General features: G+C 37.8%; 2 protein-coding genes across 5 annotated transcripts in view; one reads left to right on the top strand and one right to left on the bottom strand.

Annotated features, from left to right (window-relative positions):
* The window catches only part of sptbn4b (spectrin, beta, non-erythrocytic 4b), an 88,406-nt gene that overhangs the window by 45,785 nt on the left and 27,773 nt on the right, over positions 1-14,848 (bottom strand). For all 4 annotated transcript variants that reach the window (XM_079874321.1, XM_079874320.1, XM_079874319.1 and 1 more), the window contains exons 11-18: positions 13,965-14,123; positions 13,583-13,885; positions 12,703-12,853; positions 11,000-11,870; positions 9,951-10,088; positions 5,466-6,222; positions 2,151-2,353; positions 197-287 (exon numbers count right to left, since the gene is read on the bottom strand). In XM_079874321.1, coding sequence (XP_079730447.1) covers positions 197-287; positions 2,151-2,353; positions 5,466-6,222; positions 9,951-10,088; positions 11,000-11,870; positions 12,703-12,853; positions 13,583-13,885; positions 13,965-14,123 — 2,673 coding nt within the window. The remainder of the gene's footprint in view (positions 1-196; positions 288-2,150; positions 2,354-5,465; positions 6,223-9,950; positions 10,089-10,999; positions 11,871-12,702; positions 12,854-13,582; positions 13,886-13,964; positions 14,124-14,848) is intronic.
* Positions 1-14,848, top strand: part of lbhl (LBH regulator of WNT signaling pathway, like) — a 489,980-nt gene that overhangs the window by 31,816 nt on the left and 443,316 nt on the right. The window lies entirely within an intron of this gene.

Below are 14,848 nucleotides of genomic sequence, written 5' to 3' on the forward strand. Positions count from 1 at the left end.
TACTTGCAAGAAATACTTTCTTGCTTTCAAAAACCTGCACTGTGATGTACCAACACATGCATCTGTGCCAACTGATCATTCACTTACAGAGGCAAACATCTTTTGGTTCAAAAATCTCACACAAGCGACACACATTTTCCAAAGACAAAGTATGGCACAGTTTTTATTGTTTGTGCTCAGTTGGCACTCGTCCTACCTCATGGCAGTCTTGCAGAAACCTCTGGAGCTCCCACTGGTCATTGAGTTTATGAAGCCACTGCTGAGCGTGTTCACGGTTCTGGTTCCCTCTGTGAGGCACACACAAATACAGAAACTCTTGTATTATTTGTGCTAAAAGAATAATAAACTATTATCAATTAATCGTAACAGTGTTTTTTAGCGGAGTCTCTGTTTAAAGCAGAAGGTCGACTGTGCCATAACAGATTCCATACACAAATGCGCTTCCAAATCCAATTTCACGCTCCTCACTGAGACTGCATTCAGATCAGTGACTGTGGACTCTCAGCGAGTTTCTTTGTTATGCCTCTATGGAAAACACATTTTAAATTCAACGCAGTCTATAGGAGCAGGTGCCCGTTTCTATAACGCAGTGAAATGGAGGGCAGATACTGATGTCAGGTGGTAGGTCGTCTTAGAAGAACAACAGCACTGCTTTTACAATGAAAGCGCAACACATTTGTATTACAAATGCTAAGTGATCACAGAAAAGAAGAATGAAAAACAGTTACAATACAACAACTAGGTCATTTTTTTGAAGAAATGGTGCCATTTCTGAATCATTTATGACCCTATGACTACTACAGAAAATTAACATAATAACATACATAATTAAATGTATACTAAGCTTGGTCATCATATTTGATAAAGTCAGAGAACAATGTTTTTATATGTCAGGTAAAATAATTTTTTGGGGGGTAACACTACTTAAAGCCTTTATGTGTAATGCATTATTAAAGGTATTCATAATGTACTTTATAATGCATTATATATTTTTTTATAAATAATTTTAACCAAAGGTAAAATGCATTATAATACTGTATTCCTTGTTAAATCTGAAATTGGTTGTTTTTCATGTTTTAATGCATTATACTTTCTAAAGGTGTATTATAATGTACTATAAATGTGGTTACAATTATTCATGAGACCATACAATGCATAATAAGGCATAATTAATGCATTAAAAATACTTTAAGAATGCATTATTACATAAAGGCTTTAAGTAAAGTGTTACCAAATTTGTTTTTCCATTTGAAAATTCAACAATTTTTTTTCTCACTCATCACCATTTCATTTTAATAAAAACAATATCTACATTTAGATTAGATTAAATTGAACTAAATTGAATGTGATGTTTTCAGACGTACTTTAAAGTAAAACTTTTAATTTGACATTATTACAAAGTGCACTTTTAAAAGGTGTACTTAAAAGTGTTAAAGAGTCATGAAAGTGGAATTCTATTAAGTGCACTAAAGTGGCCTTTTATTTCATTATCATTATATTATCTGCAAGTACAGCTTTTAAAAACCTATGATTTGAAGTGAACTACAAGAGCACATTCAATTTAATTAGGGCCGTTTAACCCCAAAACATTTAAATGTAACAGGGATGACATATCTTTTGAAATAGAAATGTCATGGATTATTAATACATATTATGCTTATACTTGGTAACTAATAACTTTTGTTACTTTGTAAGGCTGTAACCACAGATTTAGGATTGGGGTAATATGTTTAAGATTCGGCTAATTGAAAAACATATTTGTTGACCACTAATTCTAATATTGGAGGTTAATGTACTTGATAAAGCAGTTTTTTCCGGCAAACGAAATCCTGGAATATTCAGGTACAAATAGCTCTGTTTCCTGAGAATTATCCAGCTCTACGGGGCTTAAATAGTTCACACAAAAAAGAAAAATGAAATACTTTTATGATGGATAGATGCACTTTTACAGACTTTAAAACTGAAACGGCCATTCACTGCCATTATAAAGCTTGGAAGAGCCAGGACAATTAATAAACTCAGATTGTATTTGTCTAAAAGAAGAAAGTCATATACACCTGGGATGACTTGAGGCTGAGTAAATCATGGGCTAATTTTCATTTTTGGGTGAACTATCCCTTTAAATATCATTATAGGGCTTTAGTTTTTACCTGTTAGAGAGCAGATCCACTCTCTCTCTAATGCGCTCTGAGTAGATGTTGTTCTGACTGATGAGGCTCTCTCCCGCCTCTATGACAGCTTTAATGCGGTGCAGGTTGAGCTCCATGGTGGTGGTAAAGTCCTTGTGCTTTTTGATGGCTGCCTCCACGGTCTCCACTGTGGTGGGAAGCTCCACATGGGCCAACGCTGACTCCTGGGAGAGGAGAGGAGAAGGCATTTAAAACGAGGCCAGATCAATTACACTAAAAGCAAATCCATAATCACGGCAAATGGCAAACTGTTGGTGGTACTGCAATAATAAACTCTTTGAAAAAATATCCTTCGGTAGCTATGTTTCCATCCAAGGCTGTGAATTGAACTTATGTGCAAAATATTTTATAAAGCATTTGCGAATAAAGCATTGTTTCCATCCCATGTGTTCAAGAGAACAAAATCGTCACATCCTGGGAAATTGGCACAAAATATCTGTAATAAAAAGGGAAGTTTCTGCAATCGGGTGAGAAAGTGTCGCTCTTTTTTTCCTACATCATAAATGACTTGCATCTCAGCGAAATGCAATAAACGCTGTCATGTTATCTTGTGTTCAGAAGCCTGATGTTTGTGAACGCAATCGTGTGACCGTTCTGGAAGATCATTACACCAAATCATTTTGAGGACAGATTTTGGCTCAGGCATTTCAGAATGACCAAAACAACATCTGAGATGCTGTACGATGCAATTGGTCCACTGGTCAGTCCAGTTATCCAATCACATCCCATGTTGAGGAAAAGTCACGCAAGGCATTGAGGAATTTATTCTGTAAATGTGCTTCCATCATATTTTATCCACGTCTTCTAAAAGGATAAAAAATGTATCCGCCTTAATTGAGCACAAGCGGTTTTGATGCGCATTTATGCACAACTTAGCATTTCCATCCAGCGTTTTTAATGCGATATTCCAAAATGTGCATAAAAATAGGATGGAAACATAACTTGATGACTCTACGAATGTGTTCTAACTCGGTCAATTCTACAGATTGAAGATGCATTTAAGACAAAGCTGGAAATTCAATATTACTATGGTCACACTTTAGATTAGGGTCCAATTCTCACTATTAACTAACTATTACCCAGGACCCCCAATAAACTCCTAATTTACTGCTTATTAATGTAGTTGTTAAGTTTAGGAATTGGGGTGGGTTTAAGGGATGTAGAATAAGGTCATGCAGAATAAGGCATTAATATGTGCTTTATTAGTACTAATAAATAGCCAATATCCAAGTAATATGCATACTAGATTAACAGTGAGAACTGTACCTCTAAACTAAAGAGTTACCATAACTATATATTAACTGTATTTAACTATATTTTACTTCTATTCAGCCCTGGCATTTTTTTTTTTTTTTTTTTGCAATTTGTTTAATATACACTACCGGTCAAAAGTTTGGAATAAATAAAAAAAATTAAAATGTGTTTTTAAAAGTTTTGTGTCTCTTCTGCATTAATGTGATTAATTTTGTGAAATATTATTACAATTTAAATACTATTGAAATACATTTTTCTTTCAAATGCCTTTTATAATATAATCATCTATTTCATCTATTAAATGAATGAAGCAAAACAATATTGAAGATGATAATCTTAAAACAATAACTGCCAACTGTTTAGTTGTCCTTACAATGTTCTCGCGCAGAAAGGTGAAGCTCAAACACTCTTAAGGAAAAGAAAAGAGGCTAATGAATGTCACTGCCATGTGTGTTTAGCACAAACCCGTTCACGCTCGATGACATGTATTAAAGTGTGGATTCAGAGGGCTCTTATTCTGCGCCCGCAGGCAACAGAAAGCCAAAACCAGAACAGACACAGCTTCTAACATACACCCAGACAGGGTGAGGAAATACATGTCCTCTGACATTTAAACTGCATTTAAGATATTTTTATGAAGTGATGACCTAACATAAAAGCAGCAAATGTCTCAGAATAAGAACTGAGCAATGACCTTAAATTGCCCTGATGCTCCTGACATTTACAAATGTGACCCCAAAAAAATCAGTCAGATCAATTCTAGTCTCCTAATTGTCAGCTTACGTCATACATGAAGTCCTTTAATATATCAATTGTTTCTTATGAGATCTAAAGGTGAGCAAATGCAGACTTTTTCAATGATTTTATTTCTAATTTTGCACTTATTATGCATTTCACATTTTTCCTTATTTGCATTTGACTTTTCCCTCAGTTTTTCCTCATGTCCGAGGGTGAACTGGTTTACACTAAGCACACACGGCAGTATTCAAACTGTGATCGCATTCGCAAACTGTGCTCAGATTTGCCAAGATACCAAATTCTGTAGTTAAAAGTAAGTATCTTCAATAAGATCCTAAACATTTCTAATTAGATTCTTTCAAATCTGAACCATTATTTTAATAAATGAAATTATAAAAGAAAATATTTAAAATTTTATGAGAAACATTTGAGACAAATCTGGGAATTAAATTTAACTGTATTTATATAAATCTGTCCTGTCATTTTTCTAGCAATTTGTTTAAAAGTTTGGAATAATTCAGATTTTTTTATGTTTTTGAAAAAAGTCTCCTCTGCTCACCAAGGCTGCATTTATTTGGTCAAAAACAGAGAAACAGTAATTAAATACAGTAATTAGTACAAATTAAAATAACCGTTTTCTAATTTAATGTATTTTTTCCTGTGATCAAATATAATTTTTTCAGCATCATTACTCCAGTCTTCAGTGTCACATGATCCTTCAGAAATCACTCTAATATGATGATTTGCTGCTCAACTATTATTATCCATGTTTTTGCCACTTAATCATTTTGTAGAAACCGTAATACAGTACAATTCAAAAGAGGTAATTATGATCTAAAAAAAGAAAAGAAATGAATACATTTATTCAGCAAGTACACATTAAAGGTATAGTGGAGGATTTTTTACTTCCGGGTGGATCACCTATACTATTGGTCCTCCTAATTGTCAATCATTCTGGTGAATCAATCAAACTTATTAAAAAAGTGGAGAGGGCGGGTCTTATCTAAAATTTGGAAAGATCCTCCACTATACCTTTAAATTGATCAAAAGTGAAAGTAAAGACATTTATACTGTTACAAAAGATTTCTATTTCAAATAAATGCTCTTTTCAACTATCAAAGAATCCTGTAAAAAAAAAATGTATCACGGTTTCCACAAAAATTGTTATGAAGCATAAATGAGACCTCGATCCATTCAGATTTCTCAGCTATGAAAGAGCAAACTCTAAAAAATACCATTTTAGGGTAAAACTGCAACTGATATAAGAGGTGTGAGAGGCTTCACCTGGTTATTGAGGAAAGCCTCCGCCTGCTTGACGTCCCTCAGGAAGAGATGGAAGATGTGAGCTTGCACCAGCACCTCCCTCCTGCTCTCCCACATCTCCAGAAGTTTATTCCAGCCCACGTCCAGCTTGTGGAGCCACTGCTGCAGAGCTCCATGAGGCAGCGGCGCTTCCTCGGACTCCAAGAGCTCATTCACAGACTGGAGGCGCTCGTAATCCTCTTCATACCTTCCGATCTCCTCCTTCAGCGCGGCGTGCTGGTTTATCAGCCGCTCCGCGTCCTCTAAAACATTGGGAAGCTCATCAGAAGCAGCAGATGTCTGAGTCTGAACCAGCCAGGTGAGAAAAGAATCCAAGTCTTGGATGAACTGCTGCAATCGACCAGCGACGGTTAAAGAGTCCTCACAGCCTTGCAATGTGCGCTTTAGTTCCTCCCACTCCACGCTGATGCCCTCGAAGGGAACCAGGATTTCCACGGCCTTGTCGGGATGTGATGTGGCGAGCTCCTCCGCGTCCTCCTGAAGGTGAAGGAGCTTAGGCTCGAGAACGGCCAGAGCTCCCTCCATGGTGGAGAGCCGCCTCTGCAGGGCCAGGACGCTGCCCAGGTCACTGCCCACATACTGCGTGGCATCTATGGCTTTCCGTTTGTCCTGAATCTGGGACTTGATTTCCGTACATTCCAGCAAGTAGTTCTGGATGCGCAGGATCGAGTCCAGGTGATCTTTCTTCTGCTCGACCAGCTCGACGATGCGGTTCCACCTGTGATGCGCAAAAAGAAGACAATTGAGCTTATTGTTGGTTTGATCATTGTGTTTAAAGACCCTTTAAACTCTGATCTCTGATATATTTCAAGTCATCAATATGCCAGTACACTCCTAGTAAACATTGAAAACAATAGCTTTTTTCATACATAAGTGCTCTTCTCTTCTGGGAAAATGGCCCCAAAAAATGTATGACTCATTGTTTACTGCAGGGTTATTATAGTTCACTAAAAACAAAACCATAAAACTTTCCAATTTTCATTACTTGAAATAAAATAAATGTTAACTGAAAAATAAATAAACTGATAATACTTATAATAATTATATATATGTATATATATACATATTTTATTTCAGCTTGTTGCCAAAGGATTTACATTCTCATTTAGTTTAAGTTTATGTACTAAAATAACTGTTAACACTTTAGTTTAGTGTCCAAGTCTCACTATTTACTAGTTGCTTATTAGCCTGCATATTACTAGGATATTGGCTGTTTATTACTACTTATAAAGCACATATTAATGCCTTATTCTGCATGACCTTATTCTACATTCCTTAATCCCACCCAATACCTAAACTTAACAACTACCTTACTAATTATTAATAAGCAGTAATTAGGAGTTTATTGAGGAAAAAGTCGCAGTTAATAATTAGTTAATAGTGAGAATTTGACCCTAATCTAAAATGTGACTGAATAACTAAAACTAAAAATGAAATAAAAAATGGCAACTATATAGACATTAAAAATGTTCAACTGCATTTAATATAAATTTAAACTGTAATACATTTAATTCAATTGTCAGTAACATTATATTCATTTCACACTTAATTATAATCTTTTAAAGTGTATTATTTTGTAATAAGTTCTTGTTTTAAAAATATGCTAAACTGTACTTGTTTTTCACCAGGGAATGCATTAATTCAGAATAACTTTGCAGATAAAATTTGTCCCAACATCCCATTAAGTTCATATATATCATACTATTTTATTCCACAATCTAGAGAGTATGGCTTGAATGATAGATAATAAAAATAACTTGTTTCCAGAAAACATGACTCAGTCTGAATCAGTTCTCAGTTCATGGATAACACACACACACACACACACACACACACACACACACACACACACACACACACACACACACACACACACACACATCAAGGACCCACCCACACATACACACAAAAAGGGCGCACCGGTGGGCCACAGCTCAAGGTCTGAGACACAATATCCCAAATCAAACACAGAACGAAACATTCTCTTAAATACACAGTGGCATTATATTTTGAAGAACACAATCGTGTGTGTTTGGGTACGGCCCACAGAGCTCTGTTTTGATCCGGGTCAGGCGCGCCCTGTGTGTGGCAGCCACAGCAGATGCCAGCACGCTGAGAAAAGCTATTTATGCCAAGGACGGTCTAAAACGGATCACTGGAGTTTTTCACACATACGTCACAGCTTGCCAGTTTCAGTGAAAGCTTGTGAAAGCAGCAGCCCATTTTCTAAAGACGCCCATGTAGAGCTGTGTGTTAAAAGTGACGAACAACAGCAGTATCACAAGCGTGCAGGGTTTTCTGGATGAAACGGTTTTAAAATGAAAAACAAATAGGATCAAATGAAAGCAAATACATATCAGGATAAGGAAAGACTAGTAAAAGAAGAAAAAAAAATTAGCCAGAGATATTTGAAAAGACAATTATGATGTTTAATAATTAATTATGGATGGATGGGTGGATGGATAGTGCATTTTTGGTTTGAGTGTCCACTCACTTTTTAGCAGCCTTGGTTATGGATGTATTTTTTTCCATTCATTTCTCCATAGAAAATGCAATGATATTTTAAAATGTAAAGAATTTTAAGCAATGAACCAAAACAACGAGCTCCAAGACCACATTTCAAACTTTTTTTGAAGCAAAAAATATATATGCAGATGCAGAACTGTCTTAATTCTTCATGGCAGAGATTCAACAAGGTGCTGGAAACGTTCCTCAGAGATTCTGGTCCGTATTGACATGATAGCATCACGAAGTTGCTGCAGATTTTGTCGGCTGCACATCCATGATGTGAATCTCCCGTTCCAGCACATCCTAAAGGAGCTCTACTGGGTTGAGTGGCACCGGTGTGTGTCTTCTGCTGCTGTATCTGCTTCAAGGTTCTTGTGCAACTAGTGCTTATTCAGCTCGAACCAGTCTGGCCATTGATTCTCCTCTGACCTCTGGCATCAACAAGGCATTTTCCTCCACAGAACTGCGGCTCACTGGATATTTCCTCTTTTTCAGACCATTCTCTGTAAACCCTAGAGATGGTTGTGCGTGAAAATCCCAGTTGATCAGCAGTTTCTGAAACACTCAGACCAGCCCGTCTGGCCCCAACATCCGTGCCAAGTTCCAAGTCACTTAGGCTACGTTCACACTGTCAGTCCAAATCAAATTATTTGTGTATCTGATTGGAATCTGATCTAAAATTATTGATGTCCACACTGTGTATCGCAACTGTTCAGATCCAATTTGTGTGTCCATGCAGCTCTTTCTATTCGAGAATATCTGCATTGGTTTCTATGGCAATGACGTTGCGTTGGTAGGCATATGCTGAAAACAACAACAACCGCAACATGGATGGGTTTGCAATAGAGCGGAAGAACCAGAGGAGGCTGGTATGCACAACTTTTTTTCCGCGCTGTTGTCTCCGCCAGTTTCAAAATATGTCTCCGTTATATTATAATTTTATGCTTGTCCGGCACTTTGCAACAACACAGCATTGTTTCGGCAGCTACTTTCAGCATGTTTCCTGTAACAAGGTCTGACGTTTACGTTTTACGTGGCGTGAGAAAGTCACATAAATCATCAGAGCAGTCAGACTGAAACGGATTTCCAGAAATGCGATTTGAATAGGATTTCAAACCACATATGGATGTAGCTTGAAACGCATTTCATGTGATTTTTTTGCTGTTCACATTAGCTGATCGGATTTCAATCGGATATGCAAAAAATTGGATTTGGACTGACAGTCTGAAAATAGCCTTAATTCTGATGCTGAGTTTGAACTTCAGCAGATTGTCTTGACCATTAGCCTGGTTAAAACCAGACCATTCTCAGTAGTAACTGAGTTATGGTCTGGCAAAGCTCCATAGACAAATCATTTCCAAAGGGGCGTCACCAATGGACGTCGCTCAAATGCCTCTGGGCGCAGTTGGATAGACCAAAAACCAATCAGAGCGATCGTCATTGTGTAAAGCCTGCCTCAACGTTTCTGATTGGTGCCGCGATTTCTAGGCCATGGAAATGGGCTTGAATGAGCTCTTTGCCAGACTACTTCTCGAGCAAATCTGAATTTGCCGGAAGTTGTCTGGGTTTTCCCAGGCTACTTGACCATGTCTACATGGCTAAATGCATTGAGTCGCTGCCATATGATTGGCTGATTAGATATTTGCATTAACGAGCAGTTGAATAGGTGGACCTAATAAAGTGGCCGATGAGTGTATATGAATGAAGTTTTCAGTGCTTCATGCGAGTAGGATCCTTGAAATTACACTAACCAATGGGTCAACAGAAACATATACCATTGATTAAGTCTGTCTTGAAAAGTTTCTGTGCAGTGTTTAAAAATCTCTATGGAGAAAATATAAGAATATTTTACTTCCTGTTTTGCTCTACTGTATTTGCCATTAAATACAGAGCCTAATGTTATCCGTCACACAAACTGTACATATGATGTGGAGTTACCTGCTGTTTAAATGATCTTGACAGCCCCTGACTTCAGTGGAGCTGGGGTGACCGCTGTCTAAAAGCTGCTGGACGATCTGATTAACATCTAGTATCCTTCCCATCAGGCTGTTCATCTCCTGGTCCAAGCTCTCAAACCTGAAATACAGAGAATTTACTTTACAAATATAGATCATTGATTAATAAAGACTTAATTACACAAGGTTCCTTGCACAATACTATGTTATGACCACAGAACACTTTTACCATAGTGCATGATTTGTAAACTATTACATCTTGATGTTTGCATCACATATCCAGCATAGTATGGCTTTTCCAGCGTAGTAAACTTGCATGTTAGCTCACCTGGTACAGTATTGCACCTGTGATGCGGAGTATTTGGGTATGATAAAAGAGCGTGATGAAGAAGCCTGATAACATCGCATGTTGCATTTAGCAAATGTGTTTTTATTTCACATTTGCATATGTTAGCTAGCCTGGTTAAAACCAGACCATTCTCAGTAGTAACTGAGTTATGGTCTGGCAAAGCTCCATAGACAAATCATTTCCAAAGGGGCGTCACCAACGGACGTCGCTCAAATGCCTCTGGGCGCAATTGGATAGACCTAAAACCAATCAGAGCGATCGTCATTGTGTAAAGCCCGCCTCAACGTTTCTGATTGGTGCCGCGATTTCTAGGCCATGGAAATGGGCTTGAATGAGCTCTTTGCCAGACTACTTCTTGAGCAAATCTGAATTGGCCGGAAGTTGTCTGGGTTTTCCCAGGCTGTTAGCATTATCAGCTAAAAAATTTAGGGCGCGTATTTTCAAACGCGGAAGAGCATTCATCTTTTAGCGCCACTCGTTTATTTTCTGAACTGCTGAGTTACGTTCAACAACTGACGTCATAAAACGTTGCCAGATTCACATTTCAGAACTGACTGCACTTTTAGTGACACTCGCTGGACATTTCACTTTGAAAGTGTCAAGAAACATTAGCAACAATGGCTCAGAGAAGTTTGTTATATAATGCAGTAACCTTCATAAATACAAGCAACACCTGCTCCTACCTGTGTGCGATCACCTCCACGTCCTCTAGTCTCTCGGGAACCTCCATGTTGTTCAGCCACTGCTCTTTCTCATCGATCCACACCTCACAGGCGTTCACCTCACTGAACATGCGATACACAGCCAGCGCGTCGTGGAGCCACTGCTGACGCAACACGGCAACTTCCGCCACCTCTGTGTAGAGCTGCTCCGTCTCTGACATCCGCGCTCGCACTTCATCCAGCTCCCGATAATACAACGGCAGCGCAACCATGTGTTTCCGAAGCCCCACCACTTGCACACGGTGTTTGTCAATACTCTCTCGGACACCCCTGTGCTTTTTAAGAAGAGACTGCGTAGAGTACTCATCGTGTCCGAAGTCCTCGCTAGAAACGAGCCGGTAAGTGTCCTGTAGCCAAGCTAGTAGATCATCCGTCTCTGTGCTAAACTGAAAAAAGTCCAGTGCCTCTTGTAGGTTACACAGCCTCTGTGTGGCCTGGTCCTCCAGTCTCTTCCACTCGGCCTTGGCCTCCATTAGTCTCTCTTGTATTCCTGCTGTGCCGAAGCTCTTCTGGGTGAGGATCTCCTTGCCCTTCATCATGGTCTGCTGAAGTAGCGTGCGCCGCGCCAACAGCTCTCCAGCTAAAGTTTTGTGCTTCTGCAGAAGTCGCAGGACGCTGCTCAGGTCTTTTCCGCAGCTCTGCGTGGCCAAGATGGATGTTTTCTCCCGGATCCAAGCCTCCGATTCCTCCACCTCCTGGAAAAAGGCCCACAGCTCGCGTGAATCCTCCAGCTCCAAGCGCCGCTTCGCAGCCAGCTGCTTTAATTCTTCTAGGCAGGTGTTGACGTGGTTCACGCGGTTACAGATGACCTGAGGGTCACACGGCTGGTAACCTGAGCGAGACGAAAGGGAGCATTTCACTGTATGAAATCAAAATGCTCATTTGATACCAAGATTATGTTATTTAGCTGGCTAACGTCGATGAGGTTTTGTCTAATTTGAGGAAATTACTTTCTGTAAGAACCAATAAGAAAGTGTTGAAAACTACATGTTCTGCATCATATGCTGAGAGTTTTTATGAATTTATAGATTTACATTATACATACATGTATAACTTCCAGCTGTATAATACTTTTAAAGACATTTATAATGTTACAAAATACTTTTATTTTAAATAAATGCTGTTCTTTCGAACTTTCTATTCATCAAATAATCCTGTGAAACATTGTATCACGGTTTCCACTAAAATATTAAGCAGCACAACTGTTTTCAACATTGATAATAATAAGAAATGTTTCAGCATATTAGAATGATTTCTGAGGGATCATGTGACACTGAAGACTGGAGTAATAATGCTGAAAATTCAGCTTTGCATCACAGGAATAAATTATATTTTCAAATATATTAAAATAGAAACAGTTGTAATAATATTTCACACTTTTACTGTATTTTGATCAAATAAAGAAAACGTAACATTTTGTTAATCTGAGCAAATAAGAAATTACATTGCGAAAATCCTTATTGTTGAGCCCTGAATCACAAGTAGTGTAATGCAATAGAGAGCAAACCAGCAGCGCTCTTGTGGAGCATTTTCATACTATTTTACACACTCTACCCTGCAGAGTTCTCTGGACATCTCAGATCCAATAACCTTTATTTCACAATCTTCCATCACATCTTGACCCCAGACAGAGTCTCTGGATCTATATTCATCATGCGACTCACCTTCAACAGTAGTGAATTTGAGAGCTGCAATGTTAAGGGTTTGAACTCTGTCTGCCTGTATAGAGATGTCAGCCTCCTGTAAACTTTGTTTCTGGAGCATGTCCTCCACCTCAAGGAGATGTTTACCGTAGTCCTTAGACAGCAGCTTAATCTGGAGTGAGAACACAGCACTTTGGTCAAGACAAGTGTTTGATTGTGTCACCTTCACAACAGCCGTTTGTTTTAATACAGGACAGTGGCTTAAAAATAGAAGTAGATTTTACTGTCTTGATGTAAAAAGACTAGCTGGGCAACGATTAATCGCATCCAAAATAAAAGTTTGTGTTTACATAATATATGTGTGTGTACTGTGTATAATTATTTTGTATATATAAATACACACACATGCATGTATATATTTAAGAAATATTTGCATACATATACTGTATATATATTTATATAGTTTATATTATATATAAATATAATTTTTTTATATATAAATAACACATTTTTCTTAAATATATACATGCATGTGTGTGTATTTATATATACAAATTTAATTATACTCAGTACACACACATATATTATTAAAAACAAACTTTTGGATGCGATTAATCGCGATTAATCTTTTGACAGCCCTAATTTACATACAATTTATATTAGAAATATTTTATATATAAATAACACATTTTTCTTAAATATATACATGCATATGTGTGTATTTATATATACAAAATAATTATACACGGTACACACACATATATTATATACACACAAATATCAACACAAACTTTTATTTTGGATGCGATTAATCGCGATTAATCGTTGCCCAGGACTAAGTTTATTTATTTTTTATGGCGGGTTAATCACAGATCAAATCAAATGTATGCAGTCAACCCACTTGCATCTCCTCCATCCAATCGATCATGTAGACCATCTCTTGGAAGGTCTTCTGCAGGGCGAGGTTCTTCTCCAGACGGGATTTACGTCCCACCACCAGCTCCTTCAGAAGGATCCACTGGCCGAGGATGTTTTCTTTGCGTGCCGAGATGCGACGGATGTCATAGTATCCCTCAGACTCCATCTCCGTCGCCAGCTCCACCACGACACTGATGCGCTCCTCGTATGACAAGATGTCTGCTTCGATCGCCTCGTGTTTCTTCATGGCAGCTTCTACCGCTGGCAGGTCATAGCCAAAGTTATCCTGAGAAAACCGCAGCTCTGATTAAGTCAAGATTGTATCTTATACAGTACACAACATTTATTTGTCCCGTTCTCCACACCTGTGAGACGAGACGCTGGTTTTCATTCAGCCAAGCCTGCCTCATGGTGGTCTTATGATCGAACCGTTGAGCAAGAAGTTCTAGCTTTTCCTGACGAATCAGCTCTTTTCTAAGAGCCACGCCCCTGTCGTGCTCCGCCTTCTCCAGTATCTCCCACGCCTTTCATGAGACAAACAAAATATAAGGATTATTCTGCGGGACAATGTCAATAACCATATAATAATTTGAATTCATTCATTCAATCATTCATCTAAAATGTGAATATCTAACAATAATATAACAATAAGTTACATTAATAATATTAACAAAAAATTATAATATTATACACTAGCAGTAAAATAAAATCAAATAATTAAGATGTTTTTGGAAGAAGTCTTTTATGCTCACCAAGGCTGCATTTATTTGATTAAAATACAGTAAAACAAAAGAAAGTAATACTTTAATTCAGCAAGATTTAAAGGGAAGAAAAAGGCATTTATAACGTTACAAAAGATTTCAATTTCAAATAAATACTGTTCTTTTTTAAATTTCTATTCATTAGAGAAAAAAAAATGTATCACAGTTTCCAGAAAAATATTAAAGGCACAGTATGTAAGTTTCGCAGCTACAGGTTCGCTTTTACAAAACAATAACAAAGGAGAAGCTTGATGACACCTCCACAGCCGATGGAAAGCTATCCGATGGGACTAGTTAAAGTTTTATTAACGTTACTGTGGTATGAATTAGTGTGGGTCCGAGAGCCTGGGACATTTTAAGTTGCTGTTTTTATTATGCTTATATTCAGCAGTCGGCCCTGCCGCTCCTTTGGCTTTGTTGTTTATGCATATTTTATAATTAAAGATACAATTAAAGTTACGTTTAACATTCGCTTCCTTCTTCCCTGA

Source organism: Squalius cephalus, assembly GCF_949319135.1.
Source record: "Squalius cephalus genome assembly, chromosome: 6".
NCBI lineage: Eukaryota > Metazoa > Chordata > Actinopteri > Cypriniformes > Leuciscidae > Squalius > Squalius cephalus.